The sequence below is a fragment of the Nannobrachium achirus genome, assembly GCF_963921795.1.
Source record: "Nannobrachium achirus genome assembly, chromosome: 9".
Lineage (NCBI taxonomy): Eukaryota > Metazoa > Chordata > Actinopteri > Myctophiformes > Myctophidae > Nannobrachium > Nannobrachium achirus.
Genome location: NC_137818.1, coordinates 30,620,087 through 30,644,922, shown reverse-complemented (window position 1 = coordinate 30,644,922; position 24,836 = coordinate 30,620,087). Strand labels below are relative to the sequence as shown.

The following is a 24,836-nucleotide window of genomic DNA, read 5'->3' as shown; positions in this document are numbered from 1 at the left end:
TAACCTATACATATAACTTTAGTAAATTGTTAATGACCATGTGGCCCAGTTCCCCGAAGGGCCCCTGGCAACGGCCCCACTGGCCCAATGGTTAATACAGCCCTGCATACGGATGGAATATGGAATGCAGTATATACTACTCAACTGGTACATGGGCCTACATATTAATTACTAATAATTAAATTGCGTTAAATAGATTTCCTTAAACTAACATAATGATGTAGATTTTATGTGGGTAATTTTGTTTTTCTTGAGGACTTCGAGGGCCGTATTGAGATGGTCGAAGGGCCGGGTCCAGCCCATGTGTGCACTAGTGACTAGTCTATATGACTAGTGCAATTTAAATTAGATTTAAAATTATCCTATTATGTTTTTGATGGTTAACAGTTGGTTATGTGCTACGGGATCTTGTTGGCAAGGGGTAAATGTACTTTTGATCATGCCTGCACAATGCACATCCTGGTACTCTCGCATAGAATCCTTAATAAGAGGGTACCTCACAAAATACATGAGTTAGGTTGATCCTCAGTTAAACTCCATCCCAGAAAACATTTTCCCTGTTCATTTTATTACAGTATCCTTACTCAGAGTTTACTAGTATCACATAATTAAAATGTATGGTCCACAGGATTGTAAACAAAAGTGTTACCCATATCTAGTCAAGTACTCTTCTAAGGTTAGGGATATTAGGGAGATCCACAGACTTTGTACCTTACATATTCAAAAGGTGTATGGAAAAGGACTTGTTTTTACACTTATGTGGAACAGGTTATCTGCAAGTCGATTAGCTCTATTGCTCCCTGGTCAAGATCCGTGCTCCTGGAGCGAAGGGCCTTCGCTCCAGGCTCCAGTCCCCACTACACACCACGGCCATTCGACTAGCCTCAGTCTCTCATCCTCTTCATTTTATTCACACAAGAGGGTTGAATAAGGGGGGAGAAGGGGGGGGGGGAGAAGAAGAAAATAGTCAATGTAGAGGGGGCAGATGATTCGGCCACAACAGCTCCTCTGAGCGGACTTCGGGGGCTGTTGAACCCACAGGGGGCTTGCTGTGGTGTAGGGTTCAGGTCAGAGTTCGGCTGTCCTGTCGGGGGAAAGGGCAGGGCTGGGCAGAAGGGCATCCTTGCCACGGGGGCTGTGCCAACCTAATGGCCCGGTCCAAATCCAGGCGAGGCCATTTGTGAGTTACATTAATACTGAAAATGTTACAGATGGTCCAATCTCCAGTCCTAAGCATTTGGAGAATTATTGTGACTGCATGATGAGTGCCATTATTGTGATATTTATGTATTTCACAACGTAATAATAACATTTCTCTACCTCCTTTCAATCCTTATCTACATAACTGCTGATATCACACTTTACACAATGTTGAAATGATAGAATGAACAATGGGAGTGAGAGAGGGGCTAGTGTTAGTTTCCTTCCTGAAATGCTCAGCCTAGTCTCTCTCTCCCTGGAAGCGAACGTCCTGTCTGAAGCAATGTATTGAAAATTCCCAGAAACAATAACCGACATGGAAATCAACGGAACGAAAACCTAAGACCTTGTTGTGACATGTTTGGAAACATGGATGAAAATCATGAAAATAAATAACTGTATATACTGTGTCTAAACTAAGAATACATTAATTTTCCTTTGACTAGTCATATCGAATATCCTGTAAGACATGCAGTCCTGTGATATTTTGAAGACTCCAAGAATAAGAACCAGAGGGACCTCTTCTGGACAGTTTGAGTATTGAATATGTTAAAGTGAATTCGATTTCTTTACCATTCAGATTAGTATTAGTTCGTTAATAACAGAGGCGTCAGTTCAGAAAAAGCTAAGGTATAGCGGCACCAGTCATGTTGCCATACCTTATAGCAACAGGCACGATTACAGTACATGTTATTATTTCCCCCTGCCATAGCTTGCCATACCCAATTGACGCATCTGGTTAATAATACAACCAGTATTTTATTAAACCGTGTATATTTTGAGATTTATTCACGTTCTTGAAGGGTTAGCTAGATGCAATTAGTGCTATACTTGGCTTCTGTAGCTCTAACTTAACGGCATACAGTCAAGTAGCATCAATGATGATGAAACACAATGAAGCCCAAAAGGCTTATTTCCATTGTGGTTCTCTGTAACTATTTCACTCCCCATTTTGCACACAGCTAAAATATGTAAAACTCACGTTTAGCTGTGGTGTCAGTCCTTCTAAGCTCAGAATACCTGTGAGGAGAAAATACAATGTAGAGTATTCAACTTCTAAAGTTAGATTGGCTCATGATGATTTTTAAACAAAAAATGTTATAAACATACCGGTAACATAATTACATTGCCTAGTACAATAATTAAATAATTGAGGAGAAACAAGTGGAATACAAAGGCATTTACTTTTGTTAACACAAAAAAGCACTTTGCAGGTGCCCAGAAATTGGCATCACTCACTAGTACAACGTAGGAAAGCTATATTTACACATTGGCAGAAGAAACAAGCAAAATCAAGCGCAGAACGGTTAAGTCTAATGGCATAAGCATATTTGTAAATATTTATTTATCTTTAAAATAAGTCACTGCGCTACTTCACCTTTTTAATATTCAAATGTTTGGCCTAAAATGAACTCAAAATATATTTTTCTGAAATTTGACCACTCAACATCTTGATGAAAACAAAATTTGAAAATAAATATATACACTGAAACAATCAATTGTCTCTTTCTTAGAAAGCTGTGTAAATGCCAACTTGTCAATGTGAATTTCAAACAAGTACTGTAACAATCAAACACCATCTCACATCTATAATAAGTCACATGAAGACTGGGAAATGCATGAGAATTATGGTAGCAAATTACTTTTTTTGTTGAAACATTAGCTGGCACAATTACCTACATTATTTGACTAACAATGAACAATGGTAGTTTTGTATATTATACAGTATAGATCATTTCTTTTTTTACAGGGTAAACACTTGTCCAATCTGATGCAATCTATTCGGTTCTGTTAAAAATGGCATTTGTCTTAGGGTTACAAGATAAATTCTACATTGTGATTTTGTGAATCAGTAAGAAAACAAATAATAATCAGTCATAATTACATACAAACATCCAAGCACAGCACATAACATCCATTCATACTGTAAGCATCACTTAAGGAACTGCCTCCTCTGCCAGCATTACTGGACAGCTTGTATCATCAGACATTGTCTGAACAATATGAGTCTAACTCCATGGCGAGAGAGACCTTCTTGTGAATAAATGCAATGTCATAAGCTATCTAATAATGAGCTAATGATAACTATGATGTCAGTCCTACCACTTTAGTCTCTCAGCAGTAGATAGTCTTTGACAGACTCTGGTAAAGGCAGCTCTTTGACTGCAGTGGGGAGAAATTGCACTCCAAGACTCTGCCGGACAGCACATCGTGCCAGAGAACGGAGTGTGGGGGCCTCCGCAACCATGCTGGTTAGCTTTGCCAATAACTGGGGGTCTTTACTCAGCTCCCTTGGCAGAGTGCCATCGGCCCGTCGGATCTCAAACCGGCCAGCTGCCCGGCACAGCAGCTCCAAGCACTCTTCCTCCTGCTCAGTGCCCAGACCCCGGGCCAATAGGGCCACAAGTCGGGAAATGGGTGTCTGGCCCTTCAGGTTGGTCACATGGACTTGGGCTCCGTACTCCAATAGCACCTTAACACTCTCTAGGTTGCCCTTCATTGCGGCCCAACTCAGAGGTGTGTCATTGTTGTAGTCCCGGGTGTTGGGGCAGGCTCCGCTCTCAAGTAGGGCCCTCACACACTCTGGGTTGTCTTTGAATGCAGCCCAGTGTAGTGGAGTGTCCTTGTTGCCATCCAGGGCATCAGGCAGGGCTCCGTACTCCAAGAGCAGCTCCACACATCCCTCATCCTTTTCTGCTGCATAGTGCAGTGCTGTGCGGTTGTAGCCATCCAAAGCATTCACCTGACAAACACATTCAGTTTAAAGAAGAATCATATACCAGGGTAAGATAAGAAGCATGGGTGCAACGGCTAATTGAACTAAACAAATTTATTTTAGCTAGGGAATTTCGATTGTATATTATTATTTTATATCAAATATTGTACTGCAGAAGTCTTTTTCTTGCTCTATGTGCGTCGGCCGCGGTTGGAGCTGAGAAACATGCTCTCTTGCGATACTTATTCTATAGCCTCATTTTGATAAAGCTTTATGGTTTAGATACAAGCCCAGGAAACGCATGTGCTGTGATGGAAGTTCCCAAGCCCACAACGCATTGGATCAGCAACACATTGTGGACTTGTAGCTCGGCTCACGTTTTGTGTGTGACACCATCGTACAATGTGGAACACATTTTTGTGCTTTTACCCCTCAGGCCTGGAAGACATTTTTGTGTAGTACAGTACATGTACAGTATGTAGCAACATATTTGTTTTTGTAATCTTTGAATAATATTTGAAGATTTTCAGAAAACTTGGGTTAGGCTTCAGAAGGCGTTTTGAAATCGGCCTCAGGCCCAAATGGGTTAAGTTAAAGGAAAAGTAACAGAATGGGCTCTACTTTGTGTCAATACAACTGTGTAATAGTTGTGAAAATATTTGCCAATGCAACTACACCCTGAAAGTGTCTATATTGGGAGCTGTCAGAAGAAGGATATCCCAACTCCAGAGGCACCGCCCAACCAGCTTGGAAAGTGATGAGTTAAAACAGTGTGTCATTTCTGTAACGTCGGTCACGTGAGCCCCACCAAATGCATTGAAAAGTGGCTGTGGGAAGTACGCTTTAAACACACTATAGTATCATTCTTCATTGTCATGCCTTACCTCAGCTCCCTTCTCCAGCAGCAACTCCACACAATCAGCATCAGCCACCATACAGGCACAGTGCAGGGGCTTCAGTGTCCCGTGCATACGGTTTACATCTGCACCCTGCACAGTATGAGGATATGGTGTCATTACAACTGATAAGATAACATGGACAAACCCTACACAGTTTAAGTACAGAGATAAGTATGCCAACCTTACGAATGAGATCCTCCACGTTGTCGTGTGGAAACGATCGAATGGCTGCAATGGTGCGGATGAGCCGCTCGGACAGGGAGTATTTGCTTTGAATGCTTTGCATGATGTACCACATAGTAGAGCTCATGTGGAACAGAAGAGCATGGCACCCAGGCAGGGGCGACAACGACAACTCGCTGAAACACCTCTTATATTTGGGTTGAAAAGCTGTAAGAGATAAAGTAGATTATTATTAACAATAAGCATGTAGGTGTACATGTTACTCAGCACCAACTACAGACATATTTGACCAGATTGTGCAATGTGATTCAGCATTTTTCTGTTACAACCAATCTGCAGTTTCTGATTGTTGCTGCGGACATACTTTATTTTCTCTCCATTCCAAAGGGACTAGTTCATTATAGTGAAAGTGGACTTTTTCTAGAAAAGTATTACTCTAATGCATACAAATGCAACAGTTATCAGATTACACATAATTCTTAATATCAAGATTAGTGCCTTGATTTATTTAGAAAAATATCTCCATGAAAGAAAATCATTCACATTCATTTGCATTATGAAAAGAAACTAACGTCCCTACAGAGTGCAATAACCTCCATTAATCTTTGCTTTATAAGAGTCTTGGCAAAAAAGGAAGAAAAAAAAGAAGACGAACAAGTAGAAACGCAGGACATTATTATGTACCTTAGTTGCAAACTAATTTAGTATAAACAGATGACCTACTGGTTTAGCTTAGCCTTGGATAAAGAATTATTGTGTGGCAATCTTGATCGAAGGCTATGTTTAGCTGAGAAGCCTGAGATATGGTAGCTACTAGTACTGACTATGACAGCTAGCGTGCTAGCTGGCTCTGGGTAAAACCAACATGCTCCACAGCTCCAGGAAGATAAGGAGAGGCCCACTACAATGCAGAACACTTTACGCCACGATGCATCTGTTAAAACTACGTGACTATAACTATGTGTCCACCTTTATGATATAACTTTACATAACATGATTTATATTGGGCCTTTTATGTGCCACTTGGCAAAAAAGACGACGAAGGGCAAGTGAATAAAACTCAAGCTTTAATTTAATCAGCTAGCCTAGCAAGCAATATAGCTATGTTCTACCTAAACAAAATCGTAATAATTTTTGTAAACAGGCAGCATATACTATACTATAAATTAGCTTAATTCTAGTCAGATGGATTCTATAATCCATTTGCAAACGACATCCACAAAAGCGAGTACAGTACATACCGTTTGTGATATTCGGCGGTGTGAAGGTCTGCTGCTTAGTGCTTACTGCCTTTTGACATAAACACTGGAACGTCATCGGGCACGACCACGCCCTCTAACTTGGAACAAAAAATAAACTTCCAGTCTACTTCAATCAATGAATCTAACAATGTATCTAACAAAATCCCGTATTTAGCTGGAACAACTACTGGCTTGTACAAGCCAGTAAGTAGTCCCTATGCTTGAATGCAGTTCTATTACGCTTTTGCAATGCATGTAGTTTCCAAATATAGACATCTCTCTCCAGGGCCCAATCATCAGTCCCCATTGCATGCCATACATACTATATACCTCGAGGACAACCATGTTTTAAAGGGCCGGCCAGATTATTATTAGATACACACTTTACACAGTATGTTTCACCACAGTAAGCTACACAAGCAGACTTTATAGCAAGACAAAGGGTCATTGTCAAAAAGCAACTTTTAGTTATTGTGTGCTGTATGCATTGCAGAGAATGCAAAATAAGGTATCAGACAAAAGGGGAACACTCAAAAGCCAAATCAAAATAATTTATTTTTTTGGTGACATTTCATACAGTTCTAGAATTGTGTCTCAAACACTTAATCAATCCCATTACTATATTTCCTTTTGCCACCCCAACCCAAATTAACAGAAAATAAACCAAACATGGAGAAAAAAAGCAATTCCTGTAGATTTTTGCAAGCCTGTCAACATCAATATCATTACCATACGCTTCTAAAATGATTTCACATTACTTAAGAGTAAGATTCTTCTTTTTTTGTTTCGTTTTTTACAAGTTAGTGCATTTATTTCATTACACTAAATCACTAGCTGCTCATACTCATTAATGAAAAAGAAATAACAGCCCCAGTGATTGGTTACTCGTTTACTGCATTACTAAACCCAAAGTCAACGCTCAAGTATTCTTTCAGCTGAAATCGCTACCAATATACAAATGTCTTATCATTGATTTTTCTTCTGCAAATGCGATTTCACACAACTTTGGGGAAACCAGCCTACCAAGATTGGGAAAAAAGCGTTGCACAGTAGGATTAAAATAAATAAAATTAAAAAGCAATACATACAGTGAGTCAAACTGCAAATTCTAAGTCAACCAGTTTTTTGTTTCAAATTAAAAAAAGGGAAAGAAAGGAAAAGAAAACTGCAAACTCACCCTAAAAGCACAAAAACAATCTGTTGGATACCTGTTAACAGCCTCCCTCTGTAAGTTCAGCACTAGAACAATTACATTCTCCCACACACCTCTAGTGAAGGGCTTATAACAATATAGCATAGGCAACTACACCTCTACAGTTGTTTTTTTTAAAGTCCAGTTTGACTGGGCCAAAAGATTCCCCAATGACTACATCATATAGGCCTAGCTGACCTCATCGTCAATACAACTCAAAACTTTAACTTATCCAAGTCGACTATGATCATAGGCAGCTGGCACATAGCACATGATAATGGTCAGATAATTTTTACACCGTTGACTTGGCTGCCCAATGTTAGATAGCTATCGTACTTGCTAAAAGCAATCTTCAGCCTACGTTTGACACTATACCCTTGTTAAGAACAGCACATGAATATTAGCTTAACCTGGATATCCTGTGTTGATGTAGCAAAGCCAAATCTGGCCTAGACCATCAGGCGCATTACACACAGTCACATCTGTCCAGACCATTACCCTATTCCTTATCGTCATTGAAAATTACATCGTTCTACTATGCAAAGTAGTTGTAAACAGAGAGCCTGACTGATTATCAGCATGAGTATGTTCTGAATGCATTCAGGGGATAGCAGATTGAGATGAAGCAACTTAAAAATAACTACTTTGGACCAAGCTAGCAGATTCACCTTGGATAACAGGTCAGTGCACATCCAGAGTGAATTTCAGGTTTAAACAAAAATCACCTTTCTGCCAACTATAGGCTTGGCTGTGGCTTAAAATCATATATAACATCTTAATGATACATTTGAGCCAATCATTGACCGGGATCAAAATACCACCATAGCACACATTTCATGAATATACATTAGAGGACGACACTGCCCAGTTTCAGGACAATGATTCTGAATCTCAGATGTAAAATCAAAATTTGCCATTTCATTCATTATCAGTGCAACAGCAAACTGTAGCACTCCAAATTGTTCAATCAATGCATACACAGACATCAGTCAAACCCTTCAGTCATTCTTGACAACTTAAGCCACACAAGGAAAAAAAAACTGATGTCTCATTGCGTGTTAGTGATATCTTTGTATATGTACATGACATATGTATGTTCTTTTCTTCTTAGTGCATATGTTCCTTGCAGACCAACATCTATTCTTTAAAATCAATAAAAGGTAGAGGGCCTATTACATGGCCCAGCACCCCACCTCTCCCCAGCAGAGCTGAAAGGAAATGGCCTCCAGAGAAACTGCACTGACTGAAATTCTTTTTTAAGTATTTTCTGGAGGCCAAAGAGATCTTTTTTTGTTTCCTTTTCAAATCAATCTTGAAAGTTCACACTTCTTCAGATGATGTTTTTGCCCATTAGTCCTGGATGTCCCAGTCTTAGTCATTTTAAAAGCTTTTCTTTGAACAAGTTCCAGGCAGGGGGAGGTGGCTACCACAAGGTTGTTGCTTTTATATGTTATTCATTTTATATATATATATTTATATATATCCATGTATATACTCATATTTTTTTCCATTCATATAAAGTCTTTACTTTGGCGATACTGGTGGGATATTCTGCTCTTTGCCAGTGTGCCTGTAGTTCCCTTGAGGGGAGCTGCGTTGAGCTGGAGGGGGGCGCCGCTGATCACGGAACTTCAGGCCTCCAGTACCTCTAGGGCCATTGTTGCGATAGTAGCCTTGGGGCTCACGCTCGCGTTCACGTGGAGGTCGACTTTCCTTGCATTCCCAGCCCCCCTCCCTGTCGTGGCCCTTCTCCTGCTTGTCTCCAGGGTTGTTGCTGGAGCCCGGCTCCTCTGCCTTGTTCACGCGCAACTCACGCAGTGGCTGGCCTGATGCAGTGCCAGAGGGAGCCAGGGCAGGGGCTACGGGTGGGGGGTCCTTAGGTGGTCGCTGGCACACTTCGGCATAGCTGAGCTTACGGGGTTCCTGCACCAAACAAAATCGAAATAATGGTGGTGTTTAATGTTTGACATACTAAAACGATTACAATAATATTAAGCCTGTAGATTTCAGAAAGTTCATTCTCTACCCCGCACCTCAAACCCTCAGATCTCATAATCTGAACGCTCATTGGAATAGTTGTGAAGGTTTATGACTTTGGTGAAAGAGGAGGAAAGAAAAGGAAGGAGAGGAGAGAGAGAGAGAGAACCAGAGTCAATTCTTTCACAGCCCATTTTCCCTCTATGCGCAAAAGATCTCATCATCAGGTCTGAAACTTTGTCAAGGGCTTTGTGGTCAATTAAGACAAAAGCCTATGTTCAATCCCTTAAATCCATGTGTGTAACGAGATGAGTATGTTTTATATATTTTATAACATTAAACTCTTTTTAGCAGTCAGGTCTGTGTTTTGGGTCATAAGTGCTGAAAGTACAAGAAATTAATGACAAAACAGCACCAACGCCTTTTTAACAGGTCTCCGGTGGACACACAGCCTAAATGCTTAGAAGAAAACAATACTTTTTTTCAAGCCTTAGCTATTATTTCTAAAACTCTCACCTGGGCAGGTGTGGCGATGGTGGCTGTAGCAGGAGCCGGGGTAGGGGGGCTGGGGGAAGCTGGTGTGGAGGCAGCGCTGGGCTGAGGCCTGGGTAGAGGCTGTGTGGTCAGTGGAAGGTTGGCCGCAGGTGCAACAGGTGTGGGTGGGGTCACTTTTGGGGCTGGGGGATCAGCCCGCTCAACCTTCTTGTCCTGACGAGTGATGCTAAACGACAAAAGCGAGTTTCAGACTTCCAAATTCTCATTTCTAATTGTCGAATCAGAGTTTGTGCATGTAAATTTGCCTCTTACCTGGGGACAGGGGGTCCAATTGGTTGTACAGAAGGTTTGCTTGCAGCCTGAGCAGGACTAGATACAATCACAGGTTCCTCCGTGACTGGGCCCTGGACTAAGACTGTACTGCCAGTGGCTTCTTTACTGCTTGGTTCCGTCTGTGAAAGGCAAGGAGGCATTTAAATTAAACACGGGTGGATCACTCACTTTTCCACTGCAGCACACAGTCAAGATTGGAAACAGTCAATAGTTATCTAACAGTTATGCTGACCTTGTCCCTGTTCAAACCACGTACAACGTCTGACATTCGGTTCTCCAGCACAGGTTCTCCAAGTGTGCTGACCACACAGCCAGGCAGAGGGGGGAAATTTGTAGCAGCCAGGTCAAACTTGGGGGGTGAAACCTTGACCTCTGCTAGCGGTACAGGCCTCTGAAAGAGGAAGTTTAAATTGCAAAGTCAAAGAAAACCACAGACACACACACAAACAAATCAGCCATTTTCAAAAACAAACAAATTACATGTTATGAAATGACATTTACCGCAATACGTTCATCCTCTCGCCTTCTCCGCGTTCCTCTGTAGGTAGTGCTCCGTCTGCATTAATTACAGAATATATTTTTAAGTTATTGCAAAGTTGAACCCAAGATATGATCCTTGAATGACAGTAACGATGTCTCAGGCACTAGAACAGAGGTGTTAGTCTTACCTTCCACGTCCAGCCATTCCGCCGTCATCACTGGGGTCCAAGGAGGAAGAGGTGAGATGTGAGAACGCTGAGCTCAGGTCAGTGGAGGCCTGAACAGAGTTAGTGGTGGGGGTGGGAGCGGGTACAACAGCCGGGGGCTGGGGGCTGCGTAGGCCAGTTAGACTCTCAAGGGGGACAGGGGTAACAGACGACGGAGCCACCTCACCTGTCCTCACCTGAGGCTTCACATGATTTCTGTGGAGGAAGATTAACTAATTAAGTCATTTGTTGGTAGATGCTGCTATTGTCAGTGACACAATTATCTGTAGGAGAGATAAGACAGCATGCTTTGTCTCCTGATAAATATGCAGACATGCAGTGCATTTTCCATAATTGGGTTTGTGACCGTGATTTGTCAAAGCAGTGAGGCTTATAAAATGTGGCAGTCAGTCCAGTAAATGGATATTCGAGCAGAGTTGACATATTTCCTATGCATGAACAAAACAAGCTACTTGAAGCATCATTAAACTCCAAGCAGTAAAACAATATGATCAGGTTATTAACAAGATGAAAATCTTTGCCAGAAAGAAAACATCCTGCAGTTTTAGATAAAATTACATTTAGATTAAATTACATTACTCTTCTGACCCTCAGATCTCATAATCTGAACGCTCATTGGGATAGGTTCGTAAGTTCATGACTTTGGTGGGAAAGGGCAGAGAGCAAAGAAAGAAAAGATTACAGGACAGATAGAAATACAAGAGGAAACCAAAGCCACTCACTCCACAGCCTGCATTCCCTCTATGCGCATCATGATCTCATCATCAGGCCAGACTAGGAGTTAATTGTGTCCTTTTTGGAAATTCTAGTAAATTAAGCAGCTTTCAATTATGCCACTTTAAAGCAAAGTCTGCAGTATAAGGCTTGACATTCTAGGCAGACGTACACTTGACCCATTTTATTAATGCAACTGACACAAGAAAACTCAGCCATGTTTTCTTGTTAAAGCATAATTCTTTGGTAACAACCATGTCACCAAAGACCAGTCAACAGTGATAAAAAAAATCCAAATGGATGGTTAGTCAGGATGAGGAGAAACTGTCACGTGTGATAATGGGAGATTGTGATGTTTTTGGAGACTTCAAACCCCACTCAGCTTCAGCCATTTGAGTAGGCATGCCTACATTTATCAAATGACATGACAAATCCAGGATGTCCATTACCTGGCAACACGCATTCATCACATTGATTAAAAGGCTTATAGCCATAATTCTTTTTAAAACTGACTGGCAGGAGGGATGGGCCCAGTTATGAATTTTGTCATTTGGCTGCTGTAGTATGGCAAGAGATGGGGCGTAGCGATGAAGGTTAGTGTATTGTAACAGTTGTACCTGAAGGCATTTATTACATTCTTTCTTGAATAGAGGGGTACACTGTGGGGACAGTAAGAAGACAGTGGATAAAGAACTTTAATTTCTCTGTTATTATCTTTACACAGAACTTTTGTGGATTGTCTCTTGGGTGCTTGCAATAATGTGCATAGGTGGCAAACATTATTGGAATAAAACCTGTTAGTGCTGACCCCACATCCAGTGATGCTATAACACACAACAAGTGCAACTCACAGAAAATGCTAATAAATGTATCCTTACCGGTTCCTGTTGAAAGGGCGAGTTATATTAAGAGAGTTGGAGCCGGTTTTGTAGTGTCCTGGAGAGCTAAATCCATTGACAAAGCTACTGTTGGGAAACGGGGCCTGCAAATTAAAGAAATGAGAATGTTTACATACATTGACATCCTCTTACCCACATCAATAGGTGTCTTTCCACTGTAGGGCCAACCCAGAACTAGAACCTGAGTGAACTTTCCAGAACCAAGAACTTTCAAGAACCTGTGAAGTTCCAGAACCAAGTTCTGCTTGTTTCCATATAACCAGACCCAACCGGGAAGCTCCACTGGTCAGCCTGAGACAAAACAGCTGGTCATTTGAACTGCAGTACATTTGGGAATCTAAAATCTCACGAGTCACCAATGAACGGGCGAATGTAGAAATGCTTATCTCCACTGTTTTAGTTTGTTGTCTATACATTTTCTTTATTTTTGCATGGCCCGTGTCTGTTTGCTTGTGCACTCAACGCCCATTTCAGAAAGACGGCGACGGAATTTGTTTGAAAATCCTTTCATTTAGAACGGATGCTTCTAGCTTCTGTATCATCACATTCACTTGAACAATGTGTCGTGGCTGTCGTCTGGCTTCGCGTCCATAGTGTTTCTGTGTTTCTGTCTGTCGGAATAGGATTTTAAAAATGACGGTGATGTGTTGTGAGAGATTTCTCCCTGTTCTCCTCGGTGTCGTCACCTCCGCTCAACCAATCGAGAGCAGGAGCGCTGCTGGCCCTGCCCATAGGTTCCGAGAACTCAAGTTTCGTTTTATCTCAGGAGCAGGACCTAAAAAAGGTTCCAGGAGGTTCCAGGAACCTTGTCTGGAACCGGGCCGTTCGCAATGGAAACAAAACCAGAACCAAAAAAAAAATAGGTTCAAGTTCCTGAAAGTTCTGGTTCCACCTTGCAGTGGAAAAGGGGCTAATGTCACATTTTGTACAGTCATAGCTAAATCTAAATTACAAATGAACGAATGAGATGATCCTTCTGATTGTTGATATAAACGGTAATCTAAAACAAACTTGACAAATGTAAACCCTCAGATCTCATAATCTGAACGCTCATTGGGATAGGAGTGACGGTTCATGACTTTGACATGAAAGTAACAGGAAAAAGAAGTGAATAATAAGAGGAGAAAAGAGTGAGAGAGCCAAAGCCAATCATTCCACAGCCAATTTCCCTCTATGCGCAAAAGATCTCATCATCGGGTGTAACTTGAATAACATACTATCAAAGTCGACTGACTCATAGTCGATACCTTGCCGTCTGATTGTTAACTTGATTTTGGTTTCTAAACAGCCGGGTTGTGTGCCTCACCAGTGGAGTTTCAAAGTACGGTGTGGGAGAGGGCGTCCAAGTGGGAGGTACAATGCCGTAGACTGGATACTGCTGTTGGGGGTAGACATGCTGCATGTAGAGAGGAGAGTTGTACTGGGATTGGCTCTGGGACTGCTGGGCATACATGCTGCTGTCCATGCTACGGTAGCCATTCTTTGCAAAGAATGTGTTGATGGCCTTTATCCTGGCCTGTCATCAGGTGGGAAAAGGGACAACATGACTCAGTAAAGGTGTACACAAATTATTAATTGTATTGAAATGAAGAATTAAACCGTCACTCACCATAATAGGTTTTCCCTGAAATGTTTTCACTTCCTCCCTCAAGTACTTGTATGCCTGGTGGTGATAAGAACAAAGCCATCAAGCACTTCATCGTCAAACCACTAGGCCTGTCACAACTATTACATGATCGTCTAATCGCAATTATTTTGTCATAATTGTTTCCATGTTGAACATTTTTCAAATATTTTCAAACCTTTTCAAAAATAGTGGATATAGCATATCTACAAGCTCACAACGCATTGCGATGAAACACGTTGTGAGCTTGTAGATTGGCTATTTCCACTATCAATCTTCATTTAAGTATAAAGTTGTCAAATGTCAGTAATTTCTTTGTATATTTAAGTTATGTGTCATATCTGCCATGTGCAACTTCAAAGCCTACAAGCCAAACAGAACTGTAATTGACAAAAACACAATTAAATCGTTCATCACAATTATTTGAGTGACAATTAATCGTCATATAAAATGTCATAATCGTGACAGCCCTAAAAACCACCCCAGAGAATATGCCAGGAAAGCACAGTGTGATTCAGCTGTAGTTACCTGTTGAGCGTCTGTGTCTGATTGGAATGTGATGTACCAGTTGTTGTTGTGGGCAAATTCAACGCTTATCACCTTCGGACAGTTATCGTTTTTAAACAGCGATTCCACTTCCTAAGGCAAGAGGGAACAAACAATAGCATTACATGTAACAGTAATTATTAGTATTAAGTATTTACTTCATTTGCAACAGTATTTCTGTAATAAGGACCCTCTCGAAAATACATCTCAGGGGCTATCCTTACAATAAAGGTATATATATACAGTAAGACCAACAGTTAATTTCATGCAAATACAGATTAGATTAATGTTGTATGTTTAATAGCACAATATTGCCGTACCTCTACAGGTGTTGTTTCAGGGACCTCCCTTAGGATGATAATGCACCGCTTATGATTAGGACGTACTTTCTCCCCTTTCTCATCCACTTGTACCATAGGAGAGGCTGTTGGTAAGACAAGACACACGATCAGATACCGTAAAAACGTTGTATCTTAAAAGTCACATATTATGAAGGTTTTATTAGTTATCGTCAATGTTATATTTGTCTACTTACATCTCAAGACATCCAGGATTAGCTCCATGTCAGTTGTGAGGACTTTGATGCCCTCCATGCTAGCAATTGTCCAGATGGGGACAAACTGGTCACTGTCCATCTGGGACATCAGGTACAAGTCCTTAGACAGATTTTCCCTGAAGCACAAAATGACAAAGGTAAATCCATTTGTCAAAGAATGAGAAAATCTCCACTTTCTGAGTCCACCTGCCCACATCAAAACGTCAAACCTTCCAACTGACTTACCTCGAGAAGTAAAATTCCAGCTCTTTCTTTAGTGACTCCCTTAGGTTCTCAGTGGAGATTGGCTGTTCCTCTGTTTTCGACTCTACTGTAAACCAAGGGACACCATGTCATCAGAGTTGGGAAAATGTACCATGAGATGAATAGCACTACATTTAGGGCCATAAAGATGTAATGTGACAATACTGACCTGAAGACCCTGTGGTGCTTTCAGCAGAGGAAAATCCCAGCTCCGGGGGGTCCATTCCATTGACTGCTATCTCAGCTGTCGCTATGGAGCCATTTTCCCCCAGAGTTGTGAATCCTACAGTGTATGGCTTGCACCCAGCAGACAAAGTCTCAGAATAACCTGTGAAAGTGGTCAAGAGTGCACATCAGAACAGTCCATAAATAGGCCATCACTTTGATTGTTTTTCCACCCTTTTGCAACACACAGTATAATCCATGTGTCTTGCATTCAGTCAGTCATTAAATTATATTAAACAAATACTCTTCTCTGACCCTCAGATCTCATAATCTGAACGCTCATTGGGATAGGAGTGTAAGATCGTGACTTTGGTGGGAAAGGGCAGAGAGCAAAGAAAGACAAAATATGACAGGACAGATAGAAATAGAAGACACCAAAGCCATTAACTCCACAGCCTGCTTTCCCTCTATGCGCATCATGATCTCATCATCAGGTCAGACTTGAGGAGTGAACGTGAGCAGAGTTCACATGCACTTGCGTTCTTCATTTGTGCATGAGCGTGTTTAATGTATATCCCAGAAGTGTTTTTGAATAAAGTTCCACCTAAACTGCTGTGTTTTGGACATAATGAGGACAAGGATTGGTTACAAGACACATGGACTATACTGAGAATTGTTTTGAACTTTATAAATGGTTTTCAGATATAGTTTTGCTGTTGGACCACTATTTTCATTAATGAATCGAGATTCTCTCTTTTTTTGGATTCTTCATTCATCAGGAAGAAATGAGGTAACATTTCTTACTGAATTTGCTTCGTCACAGGGTGACTCAGTTTAAGAAACAATTGATAGAAAAGGGTCATTTTTGGGAAGAAGAATCCATTTAATGCAACTTCATATTGCACTCCTATTCTGATAATTGTGTGATTAAATAAATTACATGGCTTTGGACATTTAGCCACTTGTCATTTTACAACTATTGGCTTAATATGTTCTTAGTTTTTAACTATTGGCCTAATATGCTTAGTCTTTAATTGTACACAGATGTTTCAGACAAAATTAAGTAATGAGGTGCCATTGAGACAGATTATTAGCATTACAGCTTGTATATCTGATATTTTTTGAAAAATCTTGAAATTGAAGAGAACTACTGATTTAGAAGACATTTGTAGAATTGGCCTCAGGTCTTAATGGGTTAAAAGGAAATACATGCACAATATTTTTTTTTTTTTTTTTTTAATAATAAGACCTGATAACATTTGTTATGGTTTGTCATAAATGCATCTCTTACCCTCTGTGACATCTGAGGGGGACCAACGGGACCCGTCAGCACCAGCGTCACTGGGTGCTACCGGGATCTCCTGCCACACCTTGGCATTGGGGTTCAGACCAGCACCCTTAGAGGTTACCTTCAAAACAAAGACAACCAATTTAGTAAAGTAAATTAATCTGTTAAACTAGAACTTGTATGATTTAACAGTTTCTTCCCCCGAACAGAAGTTGTCATAACTTAAAAAGGCAAGAGCAAATGTAGAGGCCAATTTGTGTGTGCTGGTGCCTGGCCCAAAAAACTTCACTAGCAACTATGCAATCATGAGCTGAAAACATTTGAATAGCAGGACATAGCTACATTATCATGCGTTTGAAAAGTATTTGTTTAAACAGTACACACAGACCTGCATTGATAGTGCATATGATTTTGAATGTCCAGCATTAGTTTAATAATTTGTCATTAACAGTTATCTCTAGAGAGAACATATTGGACAATATGATGATTTAGTAACAAAGCCAGTTAGATTACCATTACATGTTCCAATAATACTGACCCGTCAAAAGCTAGATTAGTTGTACACGTTACAACTTTGTCAAAAAGATTTGAGTGTTGCCTTTCTATAAACGAAGAAAAGGCAATACTTGGACCCGATGAAGAGCCTCGGCTCGAAACGTTGTCATTAATTGACATTAATGACATTGGAGCAGAAGTAGATGAGTGTGCTGGTTTCTTTTTTTCCTCAATGACACTTTCGTATTCTATTAGTTTTAGTAATGCCTTTAAAAAATGTGTTTGGAAAGTTACCGCTGTATGGCACGTGTAAGGTTTAATCCAATTTCCGCAATTAATAAAAATTACTTTCAAATAACGGACCGGCCACAAAAAACATCGACGCCCTGCAAACACGAAATGTAGCCAGCCAGTAACTAAAATAATAAACACCAACAACACGTGGCCCACGCTACAAGTCAACAAAGAGCATGTTACAGCTCTGCTTACCTCGAACAACAATACCATTTTCACCGAGCGTTTACGCAGAAAGCCCTGCCAGACGGACTAAACCCCGACAATAACTTATTCGTCTACAAACGTGAGGCGCCGCCAAATACTAATGAGTCGGTAAATACTTTTGACGAAAAACGACAAAACTCCATCGGTGGGACACATGTACGAACGAAGACGAGCGGTCTTCCTTCTCCGTGTTTACCGCCAAGTCCGACTCAACCTTCTTCTCCGTTGGAGAGGAACCATGTCAATCTGCCCGTTACCCATATAGGGGCTTCCGCGTGACTCGGTACCTGCCCCCTTGGGCAGCACAACATGTATGGAGAGAGTAGACCTGGCCAGGCTGAGGAGGTGCCTACACCAGAGGCAGGCTCAGTAGTTCTCAAACTTTTTCATGTCAAGGACCCCCAAATGGACACTTACTAGACCAGGGACCCCACAAGAGAATATTTTACGTCTCTAGCAGTGATTCTCAACCATTTTAATAACTGCAGTTTGACTTGCATTATGCTACGGAAATTGTATTTTTTATCTCTGTATGTACTACACAACAAGTGCTGTCTCAAGTCCCACAGTCCTGCATGAAAACCAACATAGTCTTGTAGATCTGGCTCAAATACGTTCTTTCTGACATATTATTGCTGTGATTTCTGTCGCAGCAGGGTTGTGTGTTGCACTAAATGCCAACAAACCCCCGGAAAGCAATGCAAGGTGTGGGCTTGTGCTAGAAGATCTAACATAAAAGTAGACACCAACAGACTACTTTATCTTACGTCAGTGCAAAGATATCACAAGAAGTTCCGTCTACTGTACTCGAGATCTGGTTACAGCCATCAGATAGATCTCTAGAAGATTGGCTCAAGAAATACTGACTTTGCAGGTATAGGTCTGGTCTGGTGCCGAGAATAGAACGCATACTCTACACTTCAAGGGATAAAGATACCAAATGAGTATCGCAGTATATGTATTAATCTACGTTCAGACCTGGGCAGTTGGCTTAGTTTTTTTAACTCACGCCTTTCCAGCCATGTCACCGACCTACCAGGTCGATATTTTACGTGTTACTTGCAAACGCAACCGGCTTGACACGAACAGCTGTCACGGACAACATTCACCACCTCTAACTGCGATCGCTGTCCCAATACACAAATATGCCCAAGCCTTTAGCGGTACAATAATGATATAATCGAACAATGATTGCCGTGAATTAAAGTGCAACTTTTTAACTCTTCAGACACATGGTTAGGGCATATACTTGTCTGTCCTACAGGCCGTAGCAAGCCAAATCCAGTCAGCTGACTACACTGCGTAACATAGGCCAGGTATTTGCAACGCATGTTATACAGTAGCTAGATGGCTAGTTAGCCAACTGCGATTAGCAGAGTGGATGGACATTGATCCGATGGCTAATCATCGAAGCGAGCAGCGATAAGCCACCATAGTTTGAAATAAGAAAAGAAATAAGTGCCGTATTTCATTCTTTACCCTCAAACAACCCTGCTGATATTTGACATTCGTGCCATAACTTTAGCTAATGATTACTCAGCAAACTACTTGATAAGCCTGCTCATATAGTTCGGTCACCTAGCATTAGCCGTTTTAAAGGGATGCTGCCTGCTGCTAGGCTGTGGGGGTTGGTTGTGGTGTTGTGTGTAATAACGTTTGGTACAAGCATAATTATACGATGGCTTGGAATGTTAACTATCGTCACCTTTCCTCCAAAAACTGCATGTCACATTAACTGCTGTACGGCTCCTCCACGTCTAACAAAATAGCAATCTGTCGACGAATATATGTACTTCAATTGGTTTTAAACATAATGCCTTTGTATGGTTACAATGTTACTTGATAAAAAAAACGCATAATATGCATTATGGTTCCCCAGTTGCTAAGCGATTCGGCCAGAGTGCAATGGAAACCAACAATTATGGTAACAGGAGGATTCTAATGAGCATTGAGCTGTAGTGTTCCAGAATAAACCTGCCATGGTTTCGTCAATGATGTCACCACAAAGCGTCAAGTGTTTCAGACACACGAGGCCATCGAACAGCGGATAACTGACATGTATTTAAAAGTTGGCAATGCCTATTTTTATTTGTGTTCCTTTTTCCGAGCGACTGCGACAGAGAAAAAATAAAGTATTTAATGTCAAGTTACTCTGCAACATTGGTTCTCGAAGGACATGGGGTCCTTGAGGGAGTTCCAGGGGGTCCACAGCTAAATGATAGCTTAGGAACCAAATGGACCCTTATGGGTATGTAACTCAAGAGTGTACAAATGAAACCGTTAGTACACTAAATTAAAATAGATTTTACAATAAAAAAGTGGGGTCTCAGATAGAATTGCCATTAAATGGGGGTCCGTAGCCTAATGCATTTGAAACTAGGGCCAAATGTTTGGGAATCACTGCCAGAGGCGTACAAATCTTCTCTTATGGGGTCCCTCCCAGTCCCTCCCTGGCATGCATTTTCAAATGGGGGTCCGCGGGATTATAAGTGTAAATCTGGGGGTCCTTGACATGGAAGTTTGAGAACCACTGCTCTAGTCTACAAGCCATACACGCTCCATGGTTGTTTGTGACGTCATGGACGTGTCCTTTGTGTATTGTTCTAGTCTGTGTTGTAAGCTAGCCCTGCTAAAAAGAGAAGGCCGCAACACTCACCATGCCGCCCGACCCTCCTTCGATCCCAAGCCGAGCCTCGTCCTTCGCACCGGTCTTCGGTCCCGGATCAGCCTCCTCCTGCAACAGGGCCGGCTCTCCGCCCTGATCCGAACTCATCAGCCGCGCCTGACTCACGTCTACCCCGTCGCTTTCTCCCCGGCCCCCCTCCCGCCACCACCGACACCTCCTCTCCAAACACCGGCGGAGCTCAGTCAGTAAAGCGGTGTGGTTGTCTCCTGATCGACGGGGCTGGACGGCAACGCTGCGACTAGCTCCCTATGCTACACGAGCTAGCTGGCTATGAATCAAACCAGCCCGGGCTAATGGTTGCTAGCTGCTTGGAATCAAACCCGGTCAATAAAAGACTAATTCTATAGACGACAGCAGAGCATGTCTCTTCTTTAGATCATCGTCCCCGCTTGTGCTTCTTCAAGTATTTCAACGTGCACCGAACGTGTGAGACGCATTCCTAACCGGGCGACCGGAGCGGACACTGGGGACACGGCACGCACCTCTACCAAAGCGCAGACAGTCCGCCTCCGTCCCGGCTGCCTTTGCGACTTCCAATCTAGATGACCTCTTGTAAAAAAAAAAAAAAAAAACATTTCCCTTTCCTGTCGGTTAATTTCACAATTTAGTTTTATTAACAGTCACTTTCTCTGTGTAGACTATTTTATTTTTTATTTTGTTTAAACAAACTGTTAAACTGACAGCTTAGCCTATTTCCTTCAATTGGTTAGACCCCATATATCTAACATTATGTCAACTATTTTACACATACCAACAGGTGGTAGATAGATAACTAGTCATCTCAAGTCAGCGAGCCTCTCTTCAAACAAGATAATTATTTAATTTTAAGATTGTGTGTGTGTGTGTGTGTGTGTGTGTGTGTGTGTGTGTGTGTGTGTGTGTGTGTGTGTTTGTGTTTTTGAGGTCAATAGGTCATAAAATATGGGTTAACAAATTAACAAGCACCAACTTCTTTATGGGCAGCACTGAACAGTAGCCCGCTGTGATATTACTAGAATGTCTGTGATTATATACAGATCCAGGATCCTTAAAAAAAAGTGAATATAGCCTAGTGCAGAAGTTCATTTTCTTCCGTAATTCAAAGTGAAACTTTAATAATATAATATTCTATATTCTTTACGCAGAATGTGAAATATTTAAAACCTTTTTGTGTTTTAATTTAGATGAATATGGCATAGGCCTATTAACTCAAATCCATATCTCAAAATATTAGAATATTATCTGATACCACAAAAAGAAACTTAGATTTATATAATACAGCAATGTTGACCATCTGAAAAGTAGCCTATGTTCATTTATGGTCTGGACTAGGCCTACTTTTATTTTTATTTGGGGGGGTATGCCTTTTAGGACATGTAGACTGACAGGAAATGGGGAGAGACATGGGGAGAGACACGACGCATCCTGTGACATGCTGTCAGGCTGGCAACACAGCCATCTATCAGGATGCCCTTTATGCTTTTCTCTCTTCTCTGATAAATGTCTACTGCATAGTACTGTGTTCTATCCGTCTGTCATTCATGTTATATGAGTTAAAGAGAAGGATCTCAGTGGAAATAAGCCTTGCATTACCTGAGTTTTCCTTTTAGTTGACCTTGTATCAATGAACTGTACTGTCATGATGAAACTGTACCTTTTCCTATGCAAAACTTCTAATAAATACTTCAATCAATCAATCAAAAACATGCACACAGTGCCAAAACAACTAGTAAATGGTGTAGTGGTATTACTGTGCTTCTGCTTAACTGACCAGCCAACTGGCCTAACCTGAACCCCACAGAGATTCTATTGTATTATTAGGGTTAGGGTTAGAGGAAGTCAAGAGGAAGGTGTGAGACAGTAGTAGAACCAACAATATGAGCTTACGGTTGCTATCAAAGCAAACCTGGGCTTCCAGTTCCATAACACCTCAACAGGCTGATCACCTCCATGCCACGCTCCATTGATGAAATCATTTGTTAAAAAGGAGCCCAGACCCAGTAGCCTATTGAGTGCATAAATTAAAATGCTTTTCATATAGTCAACATTTCTATATTGTATTGTTATAGATAGATAGATAGATAGATAGATAGATACCTTTATTATCCCAAGGGGGACATTTAGTTGCTGTTATTTACACAGATCCAGTCATGTTTGGTCTAGTCTCTCAATTACAGACTTCTGCATTGCTGCAAGAGTGACAGAACTTTTCCCTGACGATGGCTAGACAGATTGTGTTTGGTCAAACCTGAGATGCAAGAGAAATGGATAAGCCACTGTAAACACAAAACCACATCAGAGATCCAGTGCAAAGAAGTGCAAAAGGAAATACTAGAAGACCTAGTATAGAGCCTGGGGGACTCCGGTCAAACAAGTAATAGATGAAGATTGTTCAATTTTTAATGTTTGTTTTGATTGATAAGTTGAAAGCAATCGTTATTGAATAGCTGCATCAGTGAACTGGATGAAATCCTATCTGGAGTGGAGAGAACAGGTGGTGGAGGTGTTCTTCACCCCTCCCAGTGAGCTGCCAAGTTCCTCAAGGAAGCATAGGGCCTTTACTGTTCTAATATATGCGAACGACTTGACATCAGCATGTGACAGCAATTTGTTCTTGTTCGTGGATGACTCAGCACTTCTGGTCTCGGGCAAGAACAAATTGCAGGTTGAAAAGGCCCTTAGCTCTGAACTCGGTATAATCTGCACCTGGCTCGCTGATAACAAACTATCATTACACCTGGGTAAAATTGAATCCAGAATTAAAGAAGTAGTTCACGCCTATCGATTACTCACCTCATGGAGACTTGAGTTCAATAAGAAAAAAAGAAAATGTTGTCGATTTCCTAAGCCAATATTTTGATTATAACAAATTTAACCCCATTGATTCTGTTGGGTCTCCATCCGGAATCAATGGACCTACAAAGAGTATCCTCAAATTATTGGCTTAGGAATGCGACAAAAACAAAAAAATATTATTGAACTCAAGTCTCCATGGGGTGAGTAATCGATTAAAAAAAAGTCATTTTGGTGGTGAACTACTCCTTAACCTCTGCAAGGCCAAAGACATGGTTAAAGTGGGTGACAATGTTATCACAAGGAAAGAAGAAATTACCTATCTGGGTAATTTTACAAAAAAAGAAAAAGAAAAAATGCAAAAAAGGTAATCAAGAAAGTCAACCAAAGAACAAGGTTTTTGAGCAGGATCTCCTTGTTGGTCAGTGGGAATACACTGAGGACGCTAGCTGGAGCACTCATCCAATGTCACTTTGCAAGGCAAACAAGGCATTAGACATCCCAAAACAAACTGGTCAGGTTATTACTTAAATCAATCAATGCTAAATGTTACAACTTACAAAAGCACAGTAATTTGAACAGTTGAAATGATGTGTGTTCCATTGCAAGATGCAAAGTGTAGTGGCTTGTGTTCAAATGAAAAGGATGTTTTTCCCTTTTCTTTGACGATAGCTAGCCAGATTGATATTTTACTAACTCAAGCAGCTAGCAACATGTGCCTTTCACAGGTCCTTGAATTACCACACTTGGATACAATTTATGTAAAAATCTAATGTATTTTTTTGTCCTTCTTTTTCTTGGGACCCAAGGGTTTAACCAGTGTTTGCTGGATACCAGAGTGACATTGAAATTGATTACATTCATAATGGTCCCATTGAGAGCCCATTCCATTGTTAACTATCTGACAGATGTGCGAAGGTTGAACTCTTGCATGCAGTGCATAAATGGCAGCTGTTAAATGTACTACTTCTCATTTCTTCCATACAAAACTTGATACATTATCTTATCAGCACAAGTAAATACACTTATTTCAGACTGTGAAGGACAGACAGGCAAGGATAACACACACACATGAAACACACATATTGATTTTTTTTCTTACCTGCACAACGTTGTTATACTGTATCAACTGGTGATATCACTTTAGCAATATCGGCCTTTGTCTAGAAACTGGTGTGCTCTGCATAGTGCAGATCTGCCAGCAGTTGCTTTTGAAATAAGCCTGTAAATAAACTGTTCTTACTTGATTCAGTGCTTCATCTCTGTCTATTTGTGTTGCAGGCTGCATGCACATCCGTGTGTGGGTTGCTGTATGTGTCTGAGGAATTGTGAAACTGCTGTCAAAAGAACAAGCGTGGAGCTCAACTCTAAACTAAAGATAGATTCAAAGATGTCAGCAACACA

At 41.1% G+C, this 24,836-nt stretch overlaps 2 protein-coding genes across 5 annotated transcripts in view; both read right to left on the bottom strand.

Annotated features, from left to right (window-relative positions):
- LOC308291101 (disco-interacting protein 2 homolog B-A) overlaps positions 1 to 6,288 on the bottom strand; it is a 98,031-nt gene extending 91,743 nt beyond the window's left edge. The window contains exons 1-4 of one of the 2 annotated variants that reach the window (XM_080733022.1): positions 6,240 to 6,288; positions 4,997 to 5,205; positions 4,801 to 4,905; positions 2,426 to 3,943 (exon numbers count right to left, since the gene is read on the bottom strand). In XM_080733022.1, the coding sequence (XP_080589148.1) occupies positions 3,308 to 3,943; positions 4,801 to 4,905; positions 4,997 to 5,125 (870 nt within the window). In that variant the 5' untranslated portion in view covers positions 5,126 to 5,205; positions 6,240 to 6,288 and the 3' untranslated portion in view covers positions 2,426 to 3,307. Of the gene's footprint in view, positions 3,944 to 4,800; positions 4,906 to 4,996; positions 5,206 to 6,239 lie in introns of those variants that run through there. The other variant, XM_080733023.1, reaches the window with a different exon arrangement.
- A 488-nt stretch (positions 6,289 to 6,776) lies between these two features.
- On the bottom strand, positions 6,777 to 21,136 carry larp4aa (La ribonucleoprotein 4Aa). 3 transcript variants are annotated; one of them, XM_080733081.1, is made up of 17 exons: positions 20,631 to 21,136; positions 16,982 to 17,099; positions 15,695 to 15,853; positions 15,508 to 15,592; positions 15,262 to 15,398; positions 15,047 to 15,150; positions 14,709 to 14,819; positions 14,166 to 14,219; positions 13,863 to 14,072; positions 12,536 to 12,639; positions 12,275 to 12,316; positions 10,905 to 11,138; positions 10,738 to 10,792; positions 10,469 to 10,627; positions 10,216 to 10,355; positions 9,925 to 10,129; positions 6,777 to 9,354 (listed from the first exon to the last, which is right to left on the bottom strand). In XM_080733081.1, the coding sequence occupies exons 1-17, from the start codon at positions 20,745 to 20,747 to the stop codon at positions 8,956 to 8,958; spliced, it is 2,433 nt and encodes an 810-aa protein (XP_080589207.1). In that variant the 5' UTR covers positions 20,748 to 21,136; the 3' UTR covers positions 6,777 to 8,955. The 3 variants fall into 3 exon arrangements, with proteins under 3 accessions (XP_080589207.1, XP_080589208.1, XP_080589209.1); XM_080733082.1 differs by having other exon boundaries at positions 15,508 to 15,589; XM_080733083.1 differs by lacking the exon at positions 12,275 to 12,316.
- Positions 21,137 to 24,836: the final 3,700 nt, after the last annotated feature.

Bases quoted from the DNA above. Each gene is read 5' to 3' on its own strand.
- larp4aa (XM_080733081.1), bottom strand. From the start codon at position 20,747: ATGAGTTCGGATCAGGGCGGAGAGCCGGCCCTGTTGCAGGAGGAGGCT. The intron at 15,399-15,507 runs GTAAGTCAGTTG...TTTGTGCTTCAG, and splicing joins CTGGAATTTTACTTCTCGAG to GGAAAATCTGTCTAAGGACT. The intron at 14,073-14,165 runs GTGAGTGACGGT...ACCTGATGACAG, and splicing joins TTCAGGGAAAACCTATTATG to GCCAGGATAAAGGCCATCAA.